Source organism: Scleropages formosus, chromosome 7 (assembly GCF_900964775.1).
Source record: "Scleropages formosus chromosome 7, fSclFor1.1, whole genome shotgun sequence".
NCBI lineage: Eukaryota > Metazoa > Chordata > Actinopteri > Osteoglossiformes > Osteoglossidae > Scleropages > Scleropages formosus.
The window spans coordinates 30,321,550-30,349,283 of NC_041812.1; the positions used below are offsets into that span (position 1 = coordinate 30,321,550).

Genomic DNA, 27,734 nt, shown 5'->3' on the forward strand with positions numbered 1-27,734 from the left:
CCCATCATGTCGGAAACACGGGGCCTTAACAGCACAGGTAGGCCATTCGTCAATGTGTGTGCTCCTGTTCTTCTTCCGCTGCCCTACGCACCATCATTAACATAAAATGTCGCGTGTGTGGGGTGGGGTGCTGTTTGGTGCTCTTCGGTACAGCGCAGACTTTGAGGATGTGTTTGAGGGAAGGAGGGGCGTGTCCAACGCGGCAATGCGGAAAGTGTAACGGCCCCTTCGTGGCTCCACTGTAACGGCCCGATAACTAAGTGTATCGCTCACGCACAGCACGCGCGGAACGTGCGCGCGAGCTCGCAGGAAGGGGCGAAGCGCTGTTGGTCTCGCGGACCCGTCGACGACTGCGTCTCGAGCGCCGCCAGGAAGCAGGATGGCCGAGGCCGTGCGCGAGCTCCGGGGTCTTCCCGCCGACGAGGTACCATTACTAGCTGCGCTCGCGACCGCTCAGCGATTAGCGGTACAGCACTTCCGCGCGGCGTGCCAGTTAGATACATGATGTAGTACAATGTAGAGACCAACCTATGGCAGCCTGACGTGCACCTCCTCGTGGCGTGCAGAGAGAGAGAGAGAGAGAGAGAGAAGAAGGCTGTTAGTTTAGGAAAGCCTCGTCGGTCGCCGTTCCTTCTGCCGTTGTCAACGGCGTTGAAGCAACTTGTGGCTTTTCTGTTGTTTTACTTCCAATGTTCTAATTCCAAATCTTCCGTTGCAGAGTAACTTTTTTTTTTTAGTGGTCGAAATGAAATGAACACTGCTTTCCCGTTACTTAGCCTAAGTTACCCCAGCACAGTGAGCGCGGTAAATGTTACTACTCACTACTCACTTGCAGACACCACCGGTAACTCACTGGGTTCATATTTAAAAAGTACATGTCATACTGAATACTGATATCATTTCATATTACAAAGATCACGGGATTATATGTGAGCAGAAGGTTCTGTAAATCATGTTCCGTGGGAAAACAGGTCTCAGGATGTGTCTGTGTTTACTAAGTTATGGGCCTACAAAGTACACTTACCATGTTTTTTCACACATTTTCCTGGTGTTTGCTGACCGATTTCCTATTGTTCGCATGTTTGGTCTTCATAGACCAGATTGCTGTGATGCTTAAGAGTAAAAAAAAAAAAGAAAACGAGGACAAATTCCCTTTGTTTGCACTACTTTGTTGTCTGCACACATTCTACTTTTTCCCTCATTTTCTTCAGGACATAATTTTCCATGTAACAAATGAATCATGAAACTGAAAATGATTAAGGCTGGAATTATTCATTTGGACTTTGTGGCCACACTACATACGAAACCACAGTCTTTCACTTTGCTTTATCTTCGAAAGGCTATAAACAGTCATTTCGCACTCGAACCTTTAGGACTGTTCAAAGGTCATCTTCAGAAGGAGTGTTTTGAGGTTCTGGACATTGTCTGATTCATGGTGTTGTCTGTTTTCATACCTAATATGAAAACGAATGTCCGGTATTTTTAAGAAATACCTGAGATGTAGTAATATGAGATCCATGCACTGGGATTTATTTTTGCACACGATGTTAAAAACAAAACCAATAAATGTCCCAAGCTCCATGTTCACCTGGCTGTGAAACGGGAAAAGGAGACAATTTACTGGCATAGTTGGGTGTTCACTTTTCAGGAAATATGGAGAGTTTTGTGTCATTATGCAACTTCAGAGGAAAATGGCCTTTGTTTCTTAGACTGATTGTCAACCTTTGACTGCATATTTCAGTTGGAAGTCTTAACTGCTTAAGCTGCTAACTGCTTAACCACTACTATGCTTTTTCCGCAAGATTCGGACTTTGATCTGTGTCAAAATCAGGTCATATTTCCATACTGTTATCAGTATTTGTGTTACATTTTTACATGATAAGATATTAATGTATGCACTCCTCTTTCAGGAACAATGTAGGGTTCTGCGAGTGCAGGTTGTTGCTGGAATTCGACTGGCAAAAAAGGACATTCTGGGGCTCAGGTGAGTCTTATTGAGTTTCCGCGTATTTTGGTGTCAAGTATTTTCACCTCTTTTTGGTTTAGTTTTATTGGTGTGTAGTGCTTATCGGCCTTTTTTGAAGGGTGCACTTTGAGTTGTCACTTTCAAATCAAAATAGTTATGTGTCTAGAGCACCAGTCAGAAGTTTTGAGTACACCTGGCTAACATGGACAATTCTTACATTTGAGGAACTGGACAGAAGAGTCAACGCAAAACAACTCCCTAAGTGCAGTAGACTCGGAAGACACGTTAGCTGATTTTGTGCTTAAACTTGTTAACTGAATGTACATGGAAAACACTAGTTTTAAGCAAGTGTACTCCAAATTTTGACTGGCGCTGTAAGTGCAATTGATTTCTTGATGGGACCAAAGCCCATTGATCACCAGGATGAGAGTTGGCTAGCACTGTTCTAGATAAACGAGAATCACTTAATGGTTTAGTTTTTTTTTTTTTTTTTAAATTTATTTTTATGACTGGGCTTAGTCGTATGACACTTCAGTAATAGAAAAGTACAGTGGATGTTAAGTCTACACACCCTTACTTTAAAAAGGTCTTGAAACAATGTTTAAGTGAAAAACAAAAGGATGGCTTTTAGGAAAAATAATTAAAAAAAAAAAAAAAAAAGCTTTAATGCCTTTGCTTCATAATTGTACGCACCCTTTCAATGGGTTTTGTAACTCTCGTTCTGATTGAACCACTCACATTGCATCAGCTGAAATTATTCTGATTGGCCCTCAGTAAAATTAACTGCTCTTAAAAGATTTCCCTGAAGGTTTCTTGGCTGAATGGAGCAGGAGTAATCACGGCCCATAAAGAGATGTCCAAAGCTCTTCAGGATCATTTGGTCAAAAGCTACCAATCAGCAGAGGGGTTAAAAAAAAAAAAAAAAAAACTTAAAGGCTTTCAACATGTCATGGAATGCTGTCAAGACCATTTGTAAAAAGGGGAGGAAGTATGGGACCACCCGGATCAGTGTGGAACCAAAGTTGATGACCGGGCAAAGAGAAAGCTCATCAGGGAGACTACCAAAGCATCAATAGCTACCTTAAAGGAGCTACTATGAAGCAGCAGCATCTTGTTATGGTGCTGCTTTTCTTCAGCTGCACCTGGGGCTGTGGTTTAGATGGAGGGGAAAAATAAATATCTCCACAAATCAAGATACTTTGTTGCAAAACCTGTTGCCTTCTGCCGCAAAGCTAAAATTAAGTAATTTCATCTTTCAACATAATGATCAAAAATGCAAAGCTAACACAACCAAGGAATGGATTAGGAAAAGGAAAATCCGTGTCCTGGAATACCCCAGCTGGGGCCCATACTTCAATCTTATTGAAAACCTTTGGACTGACCAGAAGAAGGCTGTTCACAAGAGATAGTCTCACCATCTAACTGAACTTGAAGTGTTTTACAAGGAAGAGTTGGATAGAATTGCAAAATTCCAGTGTGCTAAATTGATACTTAGTTCAGAGGTGTGCACACTTATGCAAATAAGGCATTGGAGTTCATTATTTTTTATTGTTTCTCTCAAGTCATTCTTTTATTTTCCACTAAAATATTTTTGGAAAAAGGTCTGGCATGATTTGTCTTGATTTCAATGTTTACGTGAACAAAATCTGACATTTCATTAATGCTGTGTAGACTTCTGATATCCACTGTACATAGTCACCCATGGAGCTGAATGATGTATTTGCTGATGCAACAAGCACTATAATTATTAGGGCTGTTGCCATACAATCTGAACATTCTCAGCTCTTCCTGTAGTAACCTTGACCAAGGTACTTGAGCTGATTTGCCCCAGTTAGAATACCCTGCTGTCAAAATGAATGACTCTAAAGTTCCTCATCAAACATTGTAAGTAGCTTTGAACAAAGGTGTCAGTTCAGTAAATGTTAACAAGACCAATAATCTGTTTGAACCATAATGTTGAGTGTTAAGAAACATCAGTGGTCGAGTGGTCTGAAATATTACTGTTTTGATTTAGGATTTATCCCGAGATTTACCTGTCCCCAAATGCCATTTGCGAAAGTGTGCCCCAAACCTACATTTGCGCAATATCCTGTTTATGGTGCCAACATGCAAAACTGAGAAATGCCCACACGTTGTGTCCTGTCTTTAGGAGGTGTATTTCCTTAAGAGAGGGCAACATTTAGAGTTAATGTGGGTGGACCATGACCTGCGTTGTACAAGATGCACTGTATTTTAGGTTTTTCATTTCGCTATTTACAAATATCACATTACTAGCATGTGCTGAGCTCTGCTCCCTCTTGGTGGTGCTGTTTTAACAAACTTTTGTACCTTACCTCAAAACTAAGCCCACCAAAAATTCTTTTATTTATTTTGGGTTGTATATGTATCTTTGGACACCTATTAATGATACCTGTTTTATGATAAAAACTTAGTAGAACAAATCTGTGCCTAATGTTCTGTAGGTCTGCTTGATAACCCAGTGTGAAAAGCCAAGTAAAATACAATATTTCTGATTTACATTAGTTCTGTTTTCTTCAGGTGAGATAAAGGTGGGAGAATTTTGACAGGGAAAAAAATGTTAAAATGTAAGCAAAAAGAGGCCAAATCCAAGCTATTGCTTCAATTGTGTTAAATTGCAATTGCATGATATTCTTTTTTACTCCAGTAAATCATGGGAACAGCTTTTGGGAATAGGCGTTTATCCTTTCTGTGAAAACTTCTTTTGTTCATCATTCTAAAAATTAAAAAATAGATTTGTTTTTCCAAATATAAATAGTCGGGTTATTCTCTTGTGATACCGCCAATAATGGTGATAAAGAAAAGTGAAATGAAGCCATAGGAACTGTAAACATATAATGAATTAGCCATGCCGAACCGCTATAAAAGGCCTTAATATTTAATAAGTTTTCTAGCAAATGGCAGGTGCACACCCTGTGTTACCACAACCCTTGCCACAAATCTGGATTTCCTCCAGGCTGGCACAGGCTTCAAAGGTAAAACTGCACCAGCTGTAAGCACAGACTTGCTGGTTTCAGCATCATCCAGCTCTAATCTTGTTGTTTGCAGTGCTCCTAATGAACCATGTCAGTCTAAAGGCCACAATATGGAACATAATCGTGATATGTTGTGCAGGTTATAAACTTGCATTCGTGGAAAATGTGACACTGTTATTGTGTTTTGTTTTGGTGTTTTTGTTTCTTTTTTCTTTGACTTTATCTTTTTTTGCAACAGTGACCCATACACAAGAATCACCTTATATGATCTGGAGAATGATGACAGCATCAGCATTCAAACAAAAACTATTAAAAAGGTTAGTTGCTTGTCCTCTTTGATGGTTTACACATTCACACAATCCCAGAGACGTGCATCTAGGTATGGACAAAAACACATTCGAATCACACACTGACATTTTGCATTTAAAATTAAGTCCATTTATTTCTTTTCTTTTTTCCTCTCTTTGGCCTTAAGACACTGGATCCAAAGTGGAATGAAGAATTCTTTTTCAGTGTAAGTGATGGAAACATTGATGATTGTTCTTCTGTGTGGAAAGTGGTGGTGCACAAGATGGTGTTGAGAACCAGAATCCTTCACACTATCAGGCTACCGATTTTGACAGTGAGAGTTGACTGCCTTTTCGTGGATCTGGAACATTTTCCATGAGCAATGGAGCCATGCTGGAGCACGCCCTGCCGGGGTTTGTCGGCAAAAATGATCACACTCACAAAGTCATCAGTCAAAGTTTCCTTCTTAGTATCTGTATGTACAGTACTGTGGATGTAAACGGGCAAAGGCTGTGGGAATATAAACTGCAAGCCTTCCCCTTATCTGTGGATTACAGGCATTACTACTCAAAAGCAAAGCTACTCTGTGCATTTGCCTTTTAATGTGTGTATTGTATTCCTGGATACAGTGCCTTTGTTCAATGTTAATCGGCTGAACACGTTGATTCAGTCATACCTTTATTATGTCTGCACGCTCCAAAATGGCTGCAGAAAGGAAAGCTCTGCTGTGTCGCTTAGAGCAAGACGGGTCACGTTGGTTGGGCAGGACTTGTCATATGAGTCACCCATGGCCTTGTGGTCAGGAACATTTGCTAGGAATTCCTGAGGTCATCCCCTTTACTAAACTATAATGGCATGGTGTCAGATCACGTGTAACAGTATAACATGTATGCAGTTGAGTGAGCTAAGCACTTATCTTTGTCTTTTCATTAATCACTAATGATTGTTTTTAATCCAGTGTCACTGTGTATCAGCTATGTCAGACCCCATCATTTCCTCTACCATTATATAAATGGGGGACATAGACATGCATAGTATAGTCCAAAGACATGATGTTCAGGTGGATTGATGACTGTCACCCCTAGTGTGCGTGTGACACAGAGAGTGTGTTTCACTGATGTATAGATGAGTAACTCAGCATAAGTCACTTTGGTGAATAAGGTGTGGGACGTAACCACGGCTGTGGAGTCGGTACACAAAACCTTTGACTCTGATTCCAGTAACCCAATAATTGCTTCCAATTCCACAGCACTACCCAAAAGTCGGACATTATTTTTGGGGTCAACTTATCCGGCGAATATAGGCCTAAACCTATATTACACCTCTAATTTCTGGGGGTCGATTTATACGCCAGCATATATGGTATCTAGTCGGAGTCGGTACGTTTTTACCGACTCCGATTCCAACTCCGATAACTCAATAATTTCTTCCAACTTCACAGCACTGAATGTAACAAATATAGATTAAATATGTTTTAAAATAGATTAAAAAATCGGTGTTCACGTTTTCATTAAAAAAAAAATATGAAAAGGATAAAAGAAAACCTTTAGATATCCGTAGGTTTCTTTCTTTCCTGTCGGTAGTTAAACAAAACAAGAAAGTTGCTGTCTTAACATGCAACGTCGATTCATTGTTTAGGGTTCTCCACCACTGATTCCACTGTAGGCCGTTGACAAAGCAAAAGAAATGACAGCTCTGGGATGTGAGGGCCTGTCCAGATTTAAATTGGGGTCTTGTGGTTGGCCCAAGTTAATCCCCATCCGATGCTTTGCGTGTTTTTCGCAGCCCATAATCTCTGTCACTGGTTTGCATGAACTGGCCATGACTCAGCCTCCAGGCATTGCCCTCATTTACTACTGGCAATACTCTGAATGGCCTTTCCATGCTGCCTTTTTTGTGCGTGTCACCTGTGGGCTTCCGAGGGGGGGGGGAATCTACGATTAACGTCATGATGCCATATTTTTGTTTATGACACACGTTATCTGAGTTACATGCAACGTTGCCAGCTTGTAAAATGGCAACAGCTAATGCCCTGTAAAGGATGTGTACTTGTGACCCTACTAGGGGCCCTATTCCTTGAAACTTGTGTGTTGCCTTTTGAGAAGGGAGCAACATTTTTTGTGTAAATTCTGAAGAATTGTTGTGTAAATGGATGACTGTAAAATTTCAAAGCTTGATCCACTTGAAAGAGTATAATAGAAGCCACTTTTTTATTGCCAGGATACAATCAGCAGCTGTTAGACAGCACTACTGGTTGCCTCATTGTTAATATTTTTTTACACCACCAATAGATTTGCTTGTCTGATATTAACATGCAGCAATGCTGTAACTCATGAAGATGGTGGCTATATCAGTGCTTTTTTTAAAAAAGATTTTAATGAAGTGGGACTTTGCATTGTATGAATGGTGGGGGATAGGAGAAATGTGCTTAAGATGAACCCTGGTAATACAGTGGGCCCCGATAGAATGAATAAACTCCTAGCCCCCTGTGTGGCAGGTCCGAGCACTGAGCAGACAGTGGTACTTCACCTGTTCTGCTTTAGTCAGTGCAGGTGGACTGGAGGAGACAACATTCATGTGGTTGATGGCCTTAAAAAATATATATATATATATATATATATATATATATATATATACACACACACAGTATATGTATGCAGTAACATTGGGCAATTTATGTCTAAGAATTGAACGGTGAATTTTTCACAATTGCAGGAGCATTTTGCGGTAAAGGATGTTGTTCCAATGCTGCTTAGAGTCCCTGTGCACCCTAGTGCCTATTGACCACTGTCTGTTTTCCATTCTTAATCTCCAGGTTCATCCGCAGAAGCACCGGCTGCTTTTCCAGGTGTTCGATGAGAATCGCCTGGTAAGTCTCTGTGTTGTGATTTAAGTTGGATTCAGAGGGACCTTTTTCTCCTGAAAAGTGGTTGTGTGGTAATTCTACAGATTTAAGAAGCATTAACCGTGATTATATAGTTATTGACTGTGTATTGTCAACAGTATCCTTTCATTATTGACTTTGTGTAGCAGGCTGTTTTCTTACGATAATGCATATTAATGCATTGAAAAACAACTGAAATTGTTGTGATTTTTATTTGAGGTCTGTTCCTAAAATATTAGGGCTGCTTTCTCATTGTTTCCTTCAGTGGGCTACTATGCCTTTTATTATTATTTATAGTTAAAGACCCAAAATAAGGGAGTGAGATATTCCCAGTAGACATATCATAGAATGAAAAGAGTGCACTGTCAGCACTAAATGCAGTCACATATGACCAGGAGATGTTCTTGCTAATTGGATTCTGTAATAAATTACCAGAGGTTAAATTAGTCTTTATAGGGGAAAGTGGAAGAATTTAGGGTTTGTTAGAAAACAAGCCTACGAGGAGCCTCATTAAAGTGCTAGTGCTCTGAAAAGCCTTCTTGGCATATGTACAAAGAAACCTTGCACATGTGTGTGAAATAAAACGTGCATCAGTGTCTTGACCTCACGCCAACCCTGCGACAGTGCAGAGATTCAGGACTGTTGTGAGCAGAAGAAAGGTTCAGTATCACAACGGGTGCGTAGAGAGGCCGTGTGATGCTAATGCCCAGGTACTGTGACTTGCGTATGTTGTCCTGCTGTGCACGAATCACAACAAATGTCATTTCAAAGCACATGTTGTACTCCAGAGAATTTAAAGTAGCAGTTTGCTGTGAATCCAAGGATGGAAAGTGGCAAGGAAGTTTGCCATCTAGGTGCTAAATCAGAGGGTCGGGAGAGTGCAGCATGTGGAAATGGTTATTTGCCTGCTCAGTATTCCAAACTGGCTGAGTCATCTTCACCTGGCAGAGTGTGGGCAGGCTCCATGGGCTGCCTGCGATTCACAGAGAAACACACCAGTATAATGTCTGCGGCAGTAGGAGATGATCACGTGGCATGTCTGCTTTTTATGTCTTCAAAGCCCACAAGCGGTCTGTGGAACGGACATACTGTAAAACTGGGAGACTTGGTTCTGGACTTGGAATCCTTTTCTTCGGACGGATGTTCCGGAGGCCCCGTCCAGGGCTTTGCCATTAACTGCAGTTGCCTTCTGCTGAGATGCTCTGTGCTGCCAAAGGGCCATCTGGTGGAGGATGAGGAATTTAGTGTTTTTGGGGTTTTTTGTCTCCATGGCCATTTCTGAGGGTTTTCTTAACTGCCAGTAGCTTGCTCCAGACCCTCTGGTAGTTCTATAGGTAAAGGCTATTTGGAAACCTGATCCTGGGTGTAATACTAAATTATGCCCGACCTCATTCCTCCTGATTTCCTGTAATTCTATACTGCAGAGTAAAAATATTTGTGGGGCTGCAGGAGAGGGAGAGACTTCAGCCCAGCCGCTGTCCTGCTTCAGTACAGCACTTTGTCAGCTGGGTTGGCACGAAGCAGCAGAGGGGCGGTTGCCGAGAGGTCTAGCCTGAAACACCAAAGACTGTGTATAAGTTCGTGTGGTTCGAGTGGTGTCTGCTCGTGGATGTATCAACGTGAAGAAAATGTAACAGGAATAGGGTTTCGTTTTGGTCATGGTTGACCATAGTGAACTACCTTTTAAGACTAATAAGTTTCTTTGTTGGGCTGTTTTTTTTTTTTTTTTTTTTTTTGAATAACTATTACTTTTGAGTTTTGCTCCGAACTCCCTGCCTGGTAAGTGTGCTGCAGCTACAAGAGGAATTTAGACTGTCAGTGAAGCTATTTTGGCTGTTTGCGGCTGCTGATGCTAATAACTGCAATTGCGCAGCGGAATTTTGAAGAATCCCTTGTTTCTGAGCCGGCCCCGCTATGCCTCTGACTGGATCTGAGGGAGAGGGGCGCTAGGACACATGGCGCACCGCCTGCGCTTGCATTTTGCCACCAGGAGGAGCAACACAGACCCGCTGTCCGAGACCTGTAGCCATGGCCTCGATGGGCCCGTTTTCAGCTCTGGGGCAAGCTGCGCCCAGCTCAGAGGGGCCACAGGCCAACTGAATCCACTTCCACTGCCTCTGGAGCACAGCAGTTTACAGCACTGCTCCACTGTATTCATCCCAAAGTTTAACGGTGGCAGCGGCAGGAGAAGCACCTTGCGGATCTCAGTGCAACCCTGCAGTCTTAACGGAGCTACGGGGAGCTGTGCGGCCCAGGAGGAGGAAGATCAGGGTCCGACTACCGATGCTGGCTACTGCAGCAGCAGCAGCATCTTTGAACCAGAGCTGGTGGAGAGGGGCCCAAGCCGCGGGAAGACTCGGACACCCTTGAGGCGCTGTTCATCGCTGGTCATCTTCCCCCAGAGCCCTTGCACCACTCCACCCACGTCCCCAGTTAGCCCCAGCGCTGCTGCACCTGTTGTGCGCAGTCTCTACCACTCTACCCGCCAGTTACACGTCCCCCCCGAAGAGCCTGCGCCCAAGGTGCCTGTGAGCACTGCTGTCAGCAACCTGCGACTGTTGCAGGGTGGTGTTGTCATACCTGCTGAATTGCAGGATGCGAGGCGAGAGGACGTGTCCCAGCATACCGTGCCCAACCAGGGGAGAGTTGGAGAAAGCGGGAACAATCATGAAATGGACTGTTCTCGCTCAGGCTATCACTCTAGCGTCATCCTGCACCTACCACCATCAGATACAGGGACAGATAGGGTGGCCTGTAGAGCTGCGTGCTCCCCTCCTGTTACGTGCACTCCGCAGCTGGACTTGGAGCCGCAGCCAGAAATACACTGTCAGCATGTAAGGCTCTTGCGTAGTACCTCTGCTTGCCTCCCTCCCCGGGTGGGGGCTGAGAAAGGCCAGGCTGCCTGTCGAGGAGGCCTGTCTGGGCAGGCACCAGGGGGGCACTCTTGTCACCAAGGCCTGCAGAGAAGCATATCGCTGGAGATCCCATACTCTCAAGTCTCGAATTCTGCAGGACATGGTGCTCCCCGCGTTCACATACATGTGTCTCATGGTCTGGAGGACAGATCTTCCGGCTGCTTTAAGGACATTCATACAAGCCACAGAAAAAATGATGTGGAAACCTGTTCAGGGAAAAACCCCTTGGTAAGCTTTAGTTGTTGTTCTATTTCTATTTGTAAACTAGCATCAGCTGGTAATTATGTTTCCAACTGCCAGTATTAATTTGGCTCTGAGACAGTTAAAATGCATACACCTCTTTGCAGAGGCCCCTTGCAATTTTTAGCTGGTAAATTGGAATTGTTAGTATATCCTACAGCTGTAGTTAGGTTTGCAATTAATTAGATCGCATGGGGTAGCGCGTTGAGCGTTCCCAACCGTTAACAAGCTGTTAACATCTATGTCCCACGTTCTGCACAGTCTGAAACACCTTCAGTAAAGATCTTTTTCCCCCTCACTCAATGCAACTAATCATTACTGGAACTCGGTGCTTGTGACTATGTAGAAGAGGCCTATTTGAGGGAGAAAGTAATTCCACAAAGACTGACTGACTCTTGTAAAAGTAGATGTTTGAGGTAAAATTACCTGCAAAAAACACTTTTTATTGAGAGCAGGCCGAAGCGTGAAGGAGGGAACTGCATGGAGAAACATGGTAAAAGGTGGCAAAGAGCTTAATAGCTGCTCCTCTTTCGCTTCACTCCCAGTGCTTTTTAGTCAAGCTCTAGAAGAGGAAAGCTGAACTGCTGAAAAGGTCACCACAACTTAGTCATGCATCTATAAGTTTGACAAACATACTTCCAGCTCAGTAATTTGCTAATGGTGCTGAAAAAGCTTGGAAGAAAATGTATCGGCGCAATTTGTGTCGTCAAATCCATGCAAACTGTTGTATTTTTTAGAGCTATAAGCCTTTCAGTATGGCTGTGTGTGCATGAGAGTGGGGGCATGCGGCATAATTGAGAGAATCGCCTCCGTTTCTGTTATTGTTAACACCTTGTGTAATCAGATTCAGTATTTATCCTAGGCTAATTATAGGGAGGGCAGAGAAGACACTTAGCCTCTAAATACATGCGTCCTGAAATACGTCTCCCGACTCCAGAGAGTCTGCCCCTTTGCAGTGATACCATGGTGTTTAAATTTAACATTGTGATATTATAGGCATGCGCTCCATCTGTGAAATGCAAGCAGGGGGTGCTGAAGCAGTGAAGATGTATGGACTGCGATTGCTGTCCCCAAGAGCAGCCCCCCAACACATGCCTGTCTGTGTTTTTAAAGCATTGGGTGTCAGGTCTTCTCTCCCTGTTTAACAGCTTTTCGAAAAGGCCCCAGATGGACCCATTAGTCCCTGAGGCTCCAAGGAGCAGCCACATAACCCAGCAGAGGCCTTTACAGGCATCTTCATTCTTTGACTATGTGTTTCTTGCTTTGCTGCAGGCACCTCTGTAAAAAATTTTTTTGGCTTTTTTTTTTAATGCAACCATCTATGTGCATCCACTCCTGTGTTGTTTCAAAATACTGCTAGTGGTGTTTGCGAAGTCAGTTCTCCAGTATAATATTGGAGCATCAAATATTGGAAATTAAAAAGAAACGCCTAATATTTTAGTGTGGCAAAAGCACCCAGTATGGATTCATAGAATAATAATATCAAGTAGCAGAAAGATGTGGCTGAAATGAGTCATTGATGTTTCTGTACAAAAGCTCTTTATTTTTGCTGTAAAGTTTGTTCCTGTTGATCATTCACAGCATCCCCGGTTCTTGATCGAAATATTTTAGACGAACAGTCGGTACCAGAAGTTCGTTCCTAACTTGATTTGTTTCTAAATCCGAAGTCGCTTTAACCGCTAAGTCACAATAAGTAAAAGCGGAATTAGAGAGAGATCTCTCAGTTCATTTGCTGGTTAGACTCTGCAAAAACCTCTGGTAAATATGTAGTGAATATTTTCTCTCATTATTTGCCACTCTGTTGTGGACACAATATTTAGAGCCTTTGGTCGGGTTACAAAGGATTGTGTTAGAATTGAGGTGCTTTGGGTGGTCCAGCCATCAGGGTCCTGTGAGGCCACCCTGTGCTCATGCCCTTGTTGTGGCGGCTCAGCAGCAGGAATGTGCCTTTTTTTCCAGCCCTCGCCGTGCTCTAATGCACATCGATAGCTCACATGTGCGGCTGTCGGCTAATGTGTCGTTGGAGGTCAGAAAACCTCAGAGAGGGATTTTTTTGTAAGTTTGTATGGCTGATGGCGATCGGTTAAGTGATTCCATTTAGGGGTCCATAATGAGTAAAGTAAGTGTCAACAGGTGAGTGTAACGCAGTCTTATTTTTGCGGCATGGCTCTTGTGTGCACTGCAAATGAAGGCTGCGGCAGCAAAACGGTTGGCTCTACCTTCCTCTTCTGATTGTATCAGAACCAATGCTTGGACCCAGGCTGTTTAACAGCTCAGACTGATTGCACAAAATCCCCTTTTTTTTCCCTGTTTTGAAGATTTCCTCCTCTGATTGCATACTTCAGACAGGAGATTTTCTTTAGTCAAACAGTAAACAGTAAGTAACAAGGCAAAAACAAGAATCTGCTCTAACTTTGTGTCCTGAGCTCTTCAGAGATCCCTTCAGTGTTAGTGTTGTTTTATGAGTAACCTGACTACAGCTAGTGCTGCTTGAAAGTATATCAACCCTATTGGGATGGTCATTATGGTTTCATTTAACTTTAGTGTAGGTATATTTTTGCATGCATATGGTGTATATTTTATCAGACACTGAAATCTTCTGTGTTCCCAATACAGGTGGTATAAAATAGAAGTAGAAAATAAACTTAAAATAAATATGAATGACAAACCTGATTCTACTTGCAAACTTGGGTTAACCAGTGCAGCTTCTGGTTCAGTCATTTTTTGCATCTGCACACCATTTCCTTCAAAGCATCACGTGGAATTGGTCATTACACACCTGTTGTGTCACATAAGAAAGATGCTTCTCAGTTTTACCACAAAACGGTTATTTAATAAGATGCAAGGGATCACATACTTTCAAGCAGTACTGTACAGAACGCATGCATATGTTTGTATTGGGAACACAGAAGATTACGTGTGCACATTTATGTGTGTTCACTGTCTGTTATGTGTTTAGTAATTGTGGTGCAAAGTGTTTCAGTGTCTGATAAAATATATACAATAAAGTTAAATGAAACCATAGGTTCAGAACGAGTGTCTTCACTAACTTGTGTCATCTGGAGCTTATAAGACTCATTTTGGCGTTTTTTAAAATAAAGCCCTTCTGTGACTTTTTTAAAAAAAAATTTTATGAAACGTGAGTAAGAGAGAATCACCAAGGTGTTTTCACCAGTGCTACCTGTGTCTGTGGGCACTTTGTGTTGGCAGCAGTACAAAGAGCTAAGCAGGGAGGAACCTGGGGAAAGAGCGCACACATGGTACTTCTATAATTTTTCTCCCCTTTTTTTTTTTTTTTTTTTTCCCCCCCCCGATGGCAGTGAGTGTGACTTAGGGAGTTAAGGGAACAATTTCCCAGTAATGAGTGTTTTGTGACCCAGCAGCATGCGCTCTGTCAAGCACTTCTGTTTCTGCTCTGCTTTCCAGACGCGAGACGACTTTCTTGGACAGGTGGACATACCTTTACACCAGATCCCGGTGAGTCCCGTCAAAAAGATTTGTATCGTCATTGCTTTGACACTAAATGGCAGGTTTTGCTTTGTGCGTTTCCTCTTTTTTTCTTTGTTGTGCCCATAATGAAGAGACAGTAGAGAGTGATAGTGAATAATACTAAAACAACCATTTGTTGCCTTCTGAATTTTCTGCATCCTTACAAAAAGTCTTTACAGGAATCATTGTGTTTTGTATGTTTTAATTGTATTTCAGACAGAAACTCCTGATGCTGCAAGGTCCAACACATTTAAGGATTTTGTCCTTCACCCTAGGAGGTTTGCTGTGCCTCATTACTTCCGAAATCTGTTTTTGTCCTCGCCTTGAGCTGTGTGTTTGGATATGTCTGTTGTCTAACGCAACAGCAACGACAAACATCAGTGTGTTGTCTTTTGTCATGTTGCTGTATCTTCAATGCCTCTGTTTAATGTTGACATGCAGGAGAGATGGTCTCAGATCTGGGTGTCTGCAGAGTTTATGGAAAGCATTTATGTTTTTGAATTATGACAATCACTAAGTTTTAAAGTCAGCTGTACTTTTATTTCGTGTGCGGTTTTCTGAAATTGTTACGTTGCCTGTTTTTTTTTTTTTTTTTTTTCCTTTCCGACAGTTACAAATCCCGGGTCAAAGGTCATCTGCGACTGAAGATGACATATCTGCCGAAGCACCGCTCCTCAGAGGATGATGGTGCAGAGCAGAGGGAGGAGGCTGATGTGGGTTCTCAGGCATCGTATTTCTATGTACTACTGATTTAGTCATGAAGTAAACGTATTTACCTAGATGAATTGGATGTGACAAAGCTTAATCTGATCTGAAGTTGTTTTTTGTGGACTTTATACCTGTATCAGGAAAGGATGGTGTAGCAGATTGCAGTAAGAACATAAAACATGGTGTTAAAATAATTTTGTTATAAATGTTAGTGAAGAACGTGTGGTGGTTTTCTTCATTAGGGAATCTGCTGCCACCTTTACCGCACATGATTTGTGTTGTAAGTGCTCCATGGGAATGCCATGTCCTAATGGCCAAACTGTATTTATTCCCTGAGCAAAGTACTGATGTTCTTCAGAGATCAACTAAGCTGCATGAGTTTCAAAGAGATATAATGACATGTGGGGTGGGGGGGAATGGGTAGTATGCTCTGTTTGAAAAAACATTACTTTTTGTATGTTTTACAGCTAGGATGGGACTTCCTGGAGGGCCAGGCTGGTCCTCAACACAGTGCCCAGCCACCTCCACTGCCCCCTGGCTGGGAGGAACGGCAGGACAACCTGGGCAGGACTTACTATGTGAACCATAGGACCAGGACCACACTGTGGCAGAGGCCCACAGCTCAGTATGACTCCTTCCGCTCTGCATCACCTGTACACATCAAACCTCGCTTCTTGAAAAGTCTTTTTTTTTTTTTTTTTTTTTTCTTTTTGAGTTGCACAGTTCTAACCAGCCTAAAAGAAAGGAAATGGAGATGCGTTCAAATCCAGTTACATTTCCATTCATTCACTTAGCAGCCACTGTTCTCCAAAACACAATGCACAAAGTGTGCAATGTGTACAAAGTTTACTTCCTAGTATTTATCTGACACCTTTATCCAAAGTGACTTACAGGACTACACACTATACTAAACTCTGTACAATCATTGACCCATCTATACAGCAGAGCAATGAAGCACACATATACATACATATTGAGCAAAGTCACCAATTAAATACATGTCCTTGGACTGAGAGAGGAAATGAGCCCCCGAGGGAAACCCATGTAAGCATGCGGAGAACATGTAAACCCATGTCCGATCACATTGTCCAGGTGCTGACCCCAACATTATCCACAGTGCAACCATGCTGCAGTTAAGGAAATATAATCAGTGCACTCAAATTCGGTTTATATGATTGATTCATAGTGGGAATCTTTAATGTATAGCTAAATGCCAGACTAATATCATGTAACTTAAACCATTTCAAGTTTATGTACTTTGTCCATGTTCTGACCCCACTTGCGTTCCCTTTTTGGTTAGGGAGGAAGAGCAAAGGCAGCAGACGGTCCAAATGGTGGCACAGCACGCTTTCTTGGCCCGGCGACAGATCTCTGACCCTGAGGATGACCATGAGGTTAGAGTAGTAGCCAATACCTTCATGAACTAACAAGATCATCAACACTTGACTGCTGTCTGTTCCACAGGTGGTTGGTCTGGTAGCATTTGTGAGTATTCCAAGACAAGGCAGTCAAAACAAGAATATTAGGGCTGGTTATGTAATGCTCTTCCACCAAGACATTTTAGACAGAGCCTTACGCTAACAATTTCTGTGTTAAAGAGAAAGCGTTATCTTTGCTCTTAACGTTGGTCTTTGGCAACTGTCCCAATCTCAGGGTGGCCCACTTAAGTTTGGTCTTATTTGGTGCTGGTTATTTGTCTTACAAGACATTTTCAGAGCCAGTTTAACATGTCACAAATGCTCCCGATGCCAAGAATAAGGGTGTGCTATTCAAATCATGCTTATATCTTGACCTACTTAAACAGTATCTTCCAGTTTGACTGGTCATAACTCCACGTCTCAATCACATGCAAAAACTTAGTGATGGTTTTCCATATAGCTCTAAAGCAAGCAATGCTTGGCCCAAATGTTATTATATGCTTTTTGCAGTGCAGACTGCGTTACGTCTCTGCCGTGTAATTTACATTTACATGTATTCATTTAGCAGAGGTTTTTTTTTTTTTCCTCCAAAGCGACGTACATCTCGGAGAAAAGGGCAAAGAGTGCATTACACCAACAGAAGGCGAGATTTGGATGTAAACACGTAATTCTAGAGTACAGTTAATTGGTCACATTCCACCATATGAACCACTATATATCACATGAGTAGCTGCATAAAGGCTTTTCCATTCTTAAATAATTAAATAAGCTAAACACGTACACATTCGTCACGCGCTGACTTGATCGGGGAGAAGTAAGTCTGAAACAGGTGAGTTTTAAGAGTTTTCTTGAATTATTTTGTTTAGAGTTTTTATGGAAGATTTTATGTCTGGAAATCTTGGCTTCTTGACACGACAGAATTGAATCTTCAAAATGCAATTGGTGTTTGTTGGCTCACTGATAATTAAAATGTATAAATGTTTACATTTACCTTTTTGAATTTGCCTTTTGAACTTGCATTGGTGGTTCAGTGGTAGGATTCTCGCCTGCCACACAAGAGGTCCGGATTTTCATCTGATGGAAAGCAACTGTAAGGTAGACAATGTAGTCATACTTATGACTCATTTACATCCATTTGACCACTTTACCTTGCAGCTACCTTGCATGGACTGGTTTACATCATGGGTGTTTAGGCACTACCTTCTTGGCTCATTTCTTGGGCAACTGGTTGTGTAGTGGTTAGAGATACTGGCTTTGGACCCAGAAGCTGCAGGTTCAAATCCCACCACCACTTGCAGTACCCTTGAGCAAGGTACTTATCTTAAACCCTGCACTGGCTTCCCATAGCTGCCTGGATAAAATTTAAGACTCTGGTTATGACCTACAAATGCATCAATGGATCTGCTTCCAGCTCTCTACAAGACTTGGTCATTCGCTACATGCTAGCCAGACTGCTACGCTCTTCCACATCTGCCCGCTTGGTGGTCTCATGCATGAAAATTAAAGCACAGAGGTTCTCGGTTCTGGCTCTTTGTGGTGGAACAACCTCCCCCTTCTCACTCGGGACTGCTGAATCCCTGTCCACGTTTAAAATGGGTCTTAAAACTCATCTCTTCCGGACTCACTTCGCCCACAATCTCTTAAGTTCACGTAAGGTATAAATGTTCATCGTGCTCGGATCAGTCCTTTACAGAGCCACTCCTGCAACGTAACATAAATGTTTATATGTATCTCAAAAAAGAACTACTAAGAAGGTGATTAGGAATCGGCGATATTCTGATACAGTTTTATGCAGCTACTTGTGTGATGAACATCGGCACATATGGTAAAGGAAACAAACTACTGTACTTAAGTCACACATCTACAGCTATGTCTCGTTCTCCTAACGTAATGAACGCATTGTATTTTCTATGAAATGTACATCCCTTTGGAGAAAAGCGTCTGCTGAATGAATAAATGTAGATGTAAACTGATTCAACACCAGTGACCAACATCACTCCCTCCCTCCCAGTGAGTGATTTACTCTAAGCAACTCTCATTAGGGCATCAGCATTTGGTTGTTCTCATTGGTTTTCTTCTCTCTCCTTCCACAGTGTCTGAACAGTCCAAGAGAAAGTTTCAGTGCAATGTCACTGGAAGAGAGTCCATCTAATTCTGAGGTTTGTATCAACTTCATCAATGTTGTATAAGTTTTCTGTTTTATTGCCTGCCTTCCTTTATGTGTATTGAAATGTCCAACTCATTGTATGATACCATTTTTGTCATGCTGTGCAATGTTCACCAAGTTGCTCTTTATCAAGACAAGGACAGAGCATGAAACAGTACAAACTTATTTTCCTGGAAGGGAGGCAATGTCATGTGACTGAGTTAAATCCCCTGAAACTATTGTTTTTCTCTACAGATGCTCCTTGGCTTATGATGACATTATGATGGTGAGCTGGCGATAGACATTCAGTTGAAACCATATTTTGAATTTTTTATTTTTTACCGGGGCTGGCCATCGCGCGTATGCTAGGCTGTGATGTTCGGTACGTTAGGTGTATTAAATGCTTTTTCGACTTATGATATTTTTGACTTGCGTGGGGTTTTTCGGATCATAACCTCATCGTAAGCCAGGGACCACCTGTATTCAGTCATCAAGTGCCTTATGGGAATTTTTTTTCCCTCCCCATTAGTCCTTGTTGTCTTCCTTCCCTTTCATTGATCAGTTCCTGCCCTCACCATTGGGCCTGCCGCCAGGCTGGGAAGAAAGGCAAGACTCCAGAGGCTGCCTTTACTATATCAATCGTATAAGCAAGAAGCGCACATGGAGTCACCCGCTTGCCAATGAGGCTGAGTGCTTGCCTGTAAGTGTGATGCCTATGTTATTGCAATTCAGACTGGTGAGTTTGTTACTTACATGAAAAACCCTGGTCTCAGTCTGGGTAGAGTTTGCATGTTCCCCCATGTTCACATTGTTTTCCTCTGGGTGCTCTAAGATCCTCCCACAGTCCAAAAACATGTTTCAGGAGAACTGCTGACTCTAAATTGGCATTTTTTGTGTGTGTGTGTGTGTGTGTGTGTGTGTGTGTGTGTGTGTGTTTTGTTTTTCTGGTATACGCATGGAATGTATGTAAGGGTTTCAGTGCAGTGTACCTAACACTGTAATTCACCATGGATAAAGGTGTCAGCTAAATGCTATATAGTAATTTTTATGCCTGTAGTATCTTGCTTTGGAGGAAAACATCTACTAAATTAATAAATGCTGCCTGTGCAGCATGATGGCACAGTGGGTAGCACGTGCATCTGATCAGATATAACTTTGATTCCCACTCAGTGTGTGGGTAGTTTGCATGCTCTTCCTATGTTTGTGAGGCTTTTCTTCCAGTTATCCTAGAGCCCAAAGACATGTGACTCAGAATTTCCCGTAGTGTGTGAATATGTGTGTGTTCACATTGCTCTGTTGAATGGACGGATCGTTACTTGTAAGTAACTTAGTGTATTAAATCTAGCATTATAAGTCATCTTCGACAAATCTGCTAAATATGAACTAATAGTAATAATTATATTATTACTACTAATAATAATTATATTATTACTATAATCTCTCTGTTTAGCAGGTGCCTGCTGATGTGTCCCATGGTCCTATCACCTCCCAAGCTTCACTGGTGTCTCCTGAGACTCCGTCCCAGCATGCCCGTGAAGCAGTGCAAGACATCAACCTCATGCCCCCTGGCTGGGAGATTCGCAGCGCACCTGATGGCCGGCCATTCTTCATTGACCACAATACCAAGACCACCACGTGGGTGAGTTGATTCACACCCAAGTGATTGTCTTGCTCAGTGCTCTGGGATGTATGGAGGTATGAGACATATTTGTAAGTGATTTGTGTGGGGTGGCTAGGGCTCAGATGTAGCTATGGCCCTTTCCTGTTTTGTTGACTACCCTCCTTTCTATCTCACAAAACAGGAAGATCCCAGGTTGAAAATCCCAGCCCATATGGGGAGGCGACCTTCGCTTGATCCCTCTGACCTCGGTCCACTTCCAGTTAGTTCAACGTCCCTCTTTTCCTAGAGCCGCTGCTGTGGTCATTCCCAGCGATCAGCATTGCTGCTCACAGTAATACAATACAGTAGCTGTGGGCAACCCTAAAAAATCAATAGCTACCAGTGCCTACAGAAACCTAGCAATGCACAACCGAGTCTAATGGCTTATCAGAAATTAAATAATGAAGCAGTTGTTAGGATTTTAGAATTGAAACATAAGGATCGTGAATGTGAATGTACTAATGATGAAACGGTGACTGACATTGTAGAGTACACGGTAATCCCTCTGTAGGACTGACTGTCCTGATTTGCAGTATAAAGCAGACATATGATTGTAGGTGAGCCAGCAAAGTGTAAGTCTGTGTGAAGTGGGCTGATGAGTAGAGAGGTTGAAATTTGTGTCTTTTCATCCTAGCCTGGATGGGAGGAGAGAGTTTACACTGATGGAAGGATATTCTACATAGACCACAGTATGTATAGCTTCTTTGCTGCTTTGGTAGGGCTTCTCATGACAGAGTTCCACGCTGACCTCAGTCTGATGTGTTTGCAGACAAACAAAAAGATTTGTGTATACTTTGCAGACACCAAGATCACACAATGGGAGGACCCGAGACTGCAGAATGCAGCTATAACCGGACCAGTAAGGGGCTTATTTACACTCTTTAATGAAAACAGACATGTAGACTTTAAACACAGTTCTGGGTCAAAAGGGATTTGCCAGTTGAAGCAGAACATTCAATGTAGCATAAATATGGCAGGAATGACATGTGTGCTTTGGTTTGGTACACTGTCCTCTGTCACAGTGGAACTTAAAAAAAAAAAAAACTATAGAGCATATGGTTTCCAGAACTGATGGCTGTTCTGAGTGGCCTTTGGCTGTGAATTGAGTAAGTGTACCGGAGCAATCTGTTGCTGGTGTCAACATTAAACAGTCTTGACACATGGTCTCTTGTGTCCTTTCACTTCTGTATAAAGGCCTTGGCAGTCGTTTGTGACTCTGTTTGTGTTTGTTCCAGGCTGTGCCTTATTCCAGGGATTACAAGCAGAAATATGAGTATTTCTGCAGGAAGCTGAAAAAACCAGTAAGAGCCTCTTTTTGTTGGACTGACAAAGGCCTCGTCAGAAATATCCGTTTTATTGCTGTGCTCTAAAGGTCCCGGATTTCTAGTAAACTTTACACTTTCTTTTTGGCATTGTAAATCTAATTCAGATGGTGAAATGATCCTCTTCCTTTAGCACTATTTATGTCCTCTTTAAAAGTTTCATTTATCTGAACAATGTTTTAACACCGAGGGGGTGCGGTGGCGCAGTGGGTTGGACCGCAGTCCTGCTGTCCGGTGGGTCTGGGGTTCGAGTCCCGCTTGGGGTGCCTTGCGACGGACTGGCGTCCCGTCCTGGGTGTGTCCCCTCCCCCTCCGGCCTTACGCCCTGTGTTGCTGGGTAGGCTCCGGTTCCCCCGTGACCCCGTATGGGACAAGCGGCTCTGAAAATGTGTGTGTGTGTGTGTGTTTTAACACCAGCTGCACGTTAAAATTACTCTTAAAGCTGTCTTTGTTTAAACCATGTTGACGATTTTGCCTCTACTTCAGAATGACACCCCGAACCACTTTAAGATGAAGCTCCGACGAACAGCGGTGCTGGCAGACTCATACAGACGCATCATGTCCATCAAGAGGGCCGATTGTCTGAAGACCCGGTTGTGGATTGAGTTTGAGGGGGAGAAGGGGTTGGACTATGGAGGTGTGTCCAGGGAGTGGTTCTTCCTCATCTCCAAGGAGATGTTCAACCCATACTACGGGCTCTTTGAGTACTCGGCAACGTAAGTGTCTGCACTGTCTAACCTGAAACTAGGGAGGAAAGAGTGCCATCACTTTTTCCATCCCAGGAGTTGGGGTGAATTTATTGCTTTTTATGTGTACAGTATTTTGCTCAAGGGTGCTATGGTGAAACACAAAAAGGCCTGTAAATCTATAAATCCTTTCACACACATTTGTTCCTTGAGTTTTTTGCTCTGTAACCCTGCTGCCTTACTTGCTGTGTTCCAGGGACAATTACACTTTGCAGATCAACCCAAATTCAGGCTTGTGCAATGAGGACCATCTCTCCTATTTCAAGTTCATCGGAAGAGTGGCTGGCATGGCTGTGTACCACGGCAAGCTGCTGGATGGTCAGTATCCTACCTCACTGCTGCAACTCTCTTCTCTGTCAACCTGAAAGATTTTTTTTTTTTTTTTTTTTTTTTAAATTTTATTTAAATAAAAACTAAAAAACCTCTGTGTCATATTAAAACATTGTAGAGAGCCTATCCTGAAATATAGTAAAAATGAATTTAGACAAAATGTTTTACCATTCCATGTGGGATTATGTGTCCTTCCCTAGCTTTCTTCATCCGTCCATTCTACAAGATGATGCTGCAGAAGCCCATCACTCTCCAGGACATGGAGTCTGTTGTGAGTGAACACTGCTGTCACATCTCTTTTCTTCAGTTCCTGCTGGGGTCACACTGTTTTGATGTGAGCATCTGCATTTGTGCTGTTCCAGGACAGTGAGTACTTCAACTCCCTCATGTGGATTTTGGAGAATGACCCAACAGACCTGGATCTAAGGTTCACTATTGATGAGGAGCTCTTTGGACAGGTATAACAGCAGACCCATTCAGTTTATTCGGTGATATTTGCATTGCATGCTAATATTAAGATTATTTCTTTTTTTTTTCTCTTAATATCATTAATCTCAGAGCATCTGAATTTGAAATCTAAGTGCTGCTTTTTATTTGTCCCAGTTATAATTTTTCTATGTTTATGTATGCAGTTTTTATAGAAGTGAATTAAATGTTTTTCTTTGGTTCCAGACTCACCAGCATGAACTGAAGCCTGGAGGGGCAGACATCATGGTAACTGACAACAACAAGAAGGAATATATCCAGTAAGTGTTGGGTCCTCCTTGTGGTTGAGGCTTCCTCTATATAAAGAAGACTTTTAATGAGAAAATGTAATGCAGCTTTTACTGTAAAATTCACATAAGGGTCAATCCAGTCACAGTGTATGTTGCACTACTAGCTGTATGTAGTTTTTTTGTTAAATAACTTAGTATGTGTTTACAGAGGACATAGGAGATAAGTGGAGGAGTGAGTCTGAAAGAGATGTTTTCAGGCCCTTCTTGAATGTAGAGAGAGATTCAGCAGTTCTGAGTGAGAGGGGGAGGTCATTCCACCACATTGGAGCCAGAACCAAAAACCTTTGTGCTTTTGGTTTTTGGAGTTTTTGTGCATAAGACCACCAAGCAGGAAGAGGTGGAGGAACATAGCAGTTTGCTTGAGGTGTAGCGAATTAGGTTTTGTAGGCAGTAATTAGTCTTGAATTTGATGTGGGCGTCTATAGGAAGTCAATAGAGAGATGAGGAGGGGTGATATATGGAAACCCTTCGGCAGATCAAACGCAACGTGTGCAACAGCATTCTATATCAGCTAGAGAGGTATGATGGCAGAGGCCAGAAGGCCAGACAGGAAAGGGTTGCAGTAGACCAGGCAGGACATTTCACACTGTATCTGGGGGATATCATGAGTCAACCTTTAGAGGGTTGATGTACATTCTGTAGCTCAGTTATGTAGTACACTTGCAAGTATTATTTACAAATGGAAATTTGTTTATGCATTTTATCCCCACAAAAAAAAATGCGGAGTTGACACAAAATTCAAATGAAATGCAACTCGATTGTATTTCGCCCTTTATGGCAGCACTGAATTACAGAACATATTGCAATCACTTCAGTACGTTCCTATTTAATTATGTCGCCACCCGAGCTTGTGAATATAGGCTGTGTATTCAGTCCTAGAAGGAACATTGCCGCTGTACGCTTTGGCAAAGTACAGAACCGTGGTGGCATCCTTTCACGTGCTGTGACATTGGAGAATGAAATGATACTCTGTTTGACCAAGTCCTGGTTCTTGATTACAGCATCTGTTGAGTGAGTAAATAGTAGATTTACCCTGATATACTTCAGTATCTGGGGGTGCGGTGGCGCAGTGGGTTGGACCGCAGTCCTGCTCTCCGGTGGGTCTGGGGTTCAAGTCCCGCTTGGGGTGCCTTGCGGCGGACTGGCGTCCCCTCCTGGGTGTGTCCCCTTCCCCCTCCAGCCTTACGCCCTGTGTTACCGGGTAGGCTCCGGTTCCCCGTGACCCCGTAAGGGACAAGCGGTTCTGAAAATGTGTGTGTGTGTGTGTGTGTGTACTTCAGTATTTGACCTGTTACTTTTGTTCACTGTGACTTTTCTGATACCATTATTCTGTCTTTTGCAGCCTTGTTATACAGTGGAGATTTGTTGACAGAGTCCAGAAACAAATGTCTGCCTTCAAGGAGGTAAGGAGAAAAATCTGCATTAGAATCTTGCCTTACTTTTGTGCCTAATTTCATTTAATTAACTCTTAAGAAGCAGTGCTAATTCCCTTGTGATGGAGTTTATTTTCTTTCTCTGACTTTATAACCACAGCTGGAATTGGGGGGGAGCAACTAGGACATGTAACAAATCTGTCTCTCCTATTTCAGGGATTTTATGAATTGATTCCTCAGGACCTCATAAGGATATTTGATGAAAATGAGCTGGAGGTGAGGTGGCACTAGTGGTCCATTGTGAATGACTTTGTCACCTCCCTGTGTCTTTCAGTGATTAACCACATGTTGTCTGCAACGCAGTTGCTGATGTGTGGCCTCGGCAACGTGGACGTCAATGACTGGAGGGAGAACACCAAATACAAGAAAGGCTACTGCGCCAACCATCCTGTCATACAGTGGTTCTGGAAGGTAGTCACCTCTGGATTCTCTCTGAACACGTAAAGGCGAAGATGTTCTCCTTGTTTACACCCTCTGTGGGGCTTTCTGTCTGAAAAATGTTAACTTCGGTGAAGTGTGAGCTAAATGACTAAAAACCTCCATAACAGCTGCAGGCTTGATATTGCTGCTGTTCGTGGTATCCGGTGAAGTGAGCCTGAAATTTTGTTCTGTGTGAATGGAAAATGTGTTATATTTGGGTAAAGGTGAAAATTGTGACATACCCTGTCAATGAACAAACTGCACACGGTGTTGCTCATCTTTGGCTTTTCTGGGCTGTGTCCAATTCCTTTGTGCCCCATTTGTTTAGACAGTGCTGCTGATGGATGCAGAGAAGCGCGTTCGCTTCCTCCAGTTTGTCACCGGCACTTCCCGCGTACCTATGAATGGGTTTGCTGAGCTCTATGGTAAGTGGTAAAGCAGCGTGACAGGACCATGGGTAGCGCTGGTGCCTCACAGCACCTGGACTGTCCATTTGTACGTGCGTTCAACTGCAGAGGCTTCAGTGCAGTGCATGTAACACTGTAAGTCACCTTGGACAAAGGTGTGTTCAGATAAATACTGCTTAACAATCATTGTATGTAGCTTTGGAGAAAAACATGTACTAAGTGAATAAATGTAAGTGCCTCAGACCCATGTTCATCCATTGGTAGAAAAACCATTTGAGTTCTTGTCTTGCCTTGACCTGCATTGTTCTGTTTTTTTGTCCTGCCTGGACTAGGATCTAATGGACCTCAGCTCTTCACCATTGAGCAGTGGGGCACTCGAGACAAGCTGCCCAGAGCGCACACATGGTGAGCGTGAACAAGGAAATGGTCTGGTCCCTTGGACGGTACTCGCCCGTATTTTTGTTAACCAGTTCTGATTAATCACTTCTTTTCATCGTCGTCCTCATTACCACGCTCAACGTCACTCCCCTTTCTCGGCCCACAGCTTCAACCGCCTGGACCTTCCCCCATATGAATCGTTTGAGGAGCTGAGGGAGAAGCTGCACTTTGTCATTGAAAATGCCCAGGGCTTTGACGGAGTAGACTAGATGTTGGCGCGGCATTGGCCCTTGATGATGACGACCTCTGCGCTTGTTTAAATGTGGGTCATGTTACACGTGCCGGAAGTCCTGCTCCCTGGACCATCGGATTCCCAAACTTTCCAGGAAGAACCACTAAGGCCGACGGATGAGTCTGTGCAGGGTGTGAGCTTCTGCTGTCAGCTACAGAATGGAATGAATGACACGAGTGTTCCTCGGTGGGCATAGACATACAGTATGTGAGAGTGCATATACTCATAGGACATGTTTCTAGGTAGATTTATGTATCTTTATACAGATATAGATGATGCAGTTGTGGATGTATACGGGAAGTGATTCAGCAGTTCCTGGCTGAGTCGTGCGTGCGTGGCCTGTGTTAGTGAAGGATGTATTGGAGAGCTGGAATAATCACCCCCAGCCCCCCTACCCCCCAGGTCAAAACCACGAGGATGCATTTCCTTTTTTGTCCTTTTATTTTTTTAAGCAGTAAACCATTCACCTTCCTTCTTGCCAGTTTTATTCAGGTATTTGCAAGAGTTGTACAAAGTTATTCTTACAGATGCCCTCACTTGTACTGACGCATGTGGATGTTTTACTATTTTTTTAAAACCTGTTGCTGAGCTTGACTCGTCCCCACACGTGTTTACGCTTTGCCTTCTCACTCTGCACTCAGTAACACAGCGTTGTGTGTACCTTTTCCTCATTACATCGTTCTGTTACTAATTTGAAGAACTCTACTATTGTAAGTAATCTCTTCTTACACGCAGTGTCTCAGTTTTCCCCTTTGACTTTTTTGGTATTCCAAACTGAAAAAGTAATTTATTTTTGTGAAGTTTATAAAGTCTTAAAGTGCCTTTATCTACAAGTTCATGTCACCTTATGTTTTTAATATATTTTTATTATGAGGAAAATCCTATTTTGAAGTATTGTTTACACACACAACTATAAAAACTTT

The 27,734-nt window shown here is 42.7% G+C and overlaps 1 protein-coding gene across 6 annotated transcripts; it reads left to right on the plus strand.

Moving 5' to 3' along the window:
- LOC108929074 (E3 ubiquitin-protein ligase NEDD4-like) lies at positions 1 to 27,734 on the plus strand. Of its 6 annotated transcripts, none has more exons than XM_018743391.2 (28): positions 1 to 37; positions 1,911 to 1,984; positions 5,198 to 5,276; positions 5,435 to 5,473; positions 8,063 to 8,116; positions 14,713 to 14,763; positions 14,992 to 15,053; positions 15,386 to 15,488; positions 15,951 to 16,108; positions 16,784 to 16,877; positions 18,995 to 19,060; positions 19,577 to 19,747; positions 20,498 to 20,686; positions 20,850 to 20,927; positions 21,342 to 21,396; positions 21,508 to 21,566; positions 21,943 to 22,008; positions 22,516 to 22,745; positions 22,972 to 23,093; positions 23,306 to 23,376; positions 23,468 to 23,563; positions 23,778 to 23,851; positions 25,224 to 25,284; positions 25,471 to 25,530; positions 25,618 to 25,725; positions 26,063 to 26,159; positions 26,474 to 26,546; positions 26,686 to 27,734. In XM_018743391.2, the coding sequence occupies exons 8-28, from the start codon at positions 15,423 to 15,425 to the stop codon at positions 26,786 to 26,788; spliced, it is 2,097 nt and encodes a 698-aa protein (XP_018598907.1). In that variant the 5' UTR covers positions 1 to 37; positions 1,911 to 1,984; positions 5,198 to 5,276; positions 5,435 to 5,473; positions 8,063 to 8,116; positions 14,713 to 14,763; positions 14,992 to 15,053; positions 15,386 to 15,422; the 3' UTR covers positions 26,789 to 27,734. The 6 variants fall into 6 exon arrangements, with proteins under 6 accessions (XP_018598907.1, XP_018598902.1, XP_029109490.1 ...); XM_018743386.2 differs by lacking the exon at positions 1 to 37 and adding an exon at positions 129 to 424; XM_029253657.1 differs by lacking the exon at positions 1 to 37 and adding an exon at positions 129 to 424 and having other exon boundaries at positions 20,501 to 20,686.

Bases quoted from the DNA above. Each gene is read 5' to 3' on its own strand.
- LOC108929074 (XM_018743386.2), top strand. From the start codon at position 380: ATGGCCGAGGCCGTGCGCGAGCTCCGGGGTCTTCCCGCCGACGAG. The intron at 20,928-21,341 runs GTTAGTTCAACG...TTTTCATCCTAG, and splicing joins CTGACCTCGGTCCACTTCCA to CCTGGATGGGAGGAGAGAGT. The intron at 23,564-23,777 runs GTATAACAGCAG...CTTTGGTTCCAG, and splicing joins ATGAGGAGCTCTTTGGACAG to ACTCACCAGCATGAACTGAA.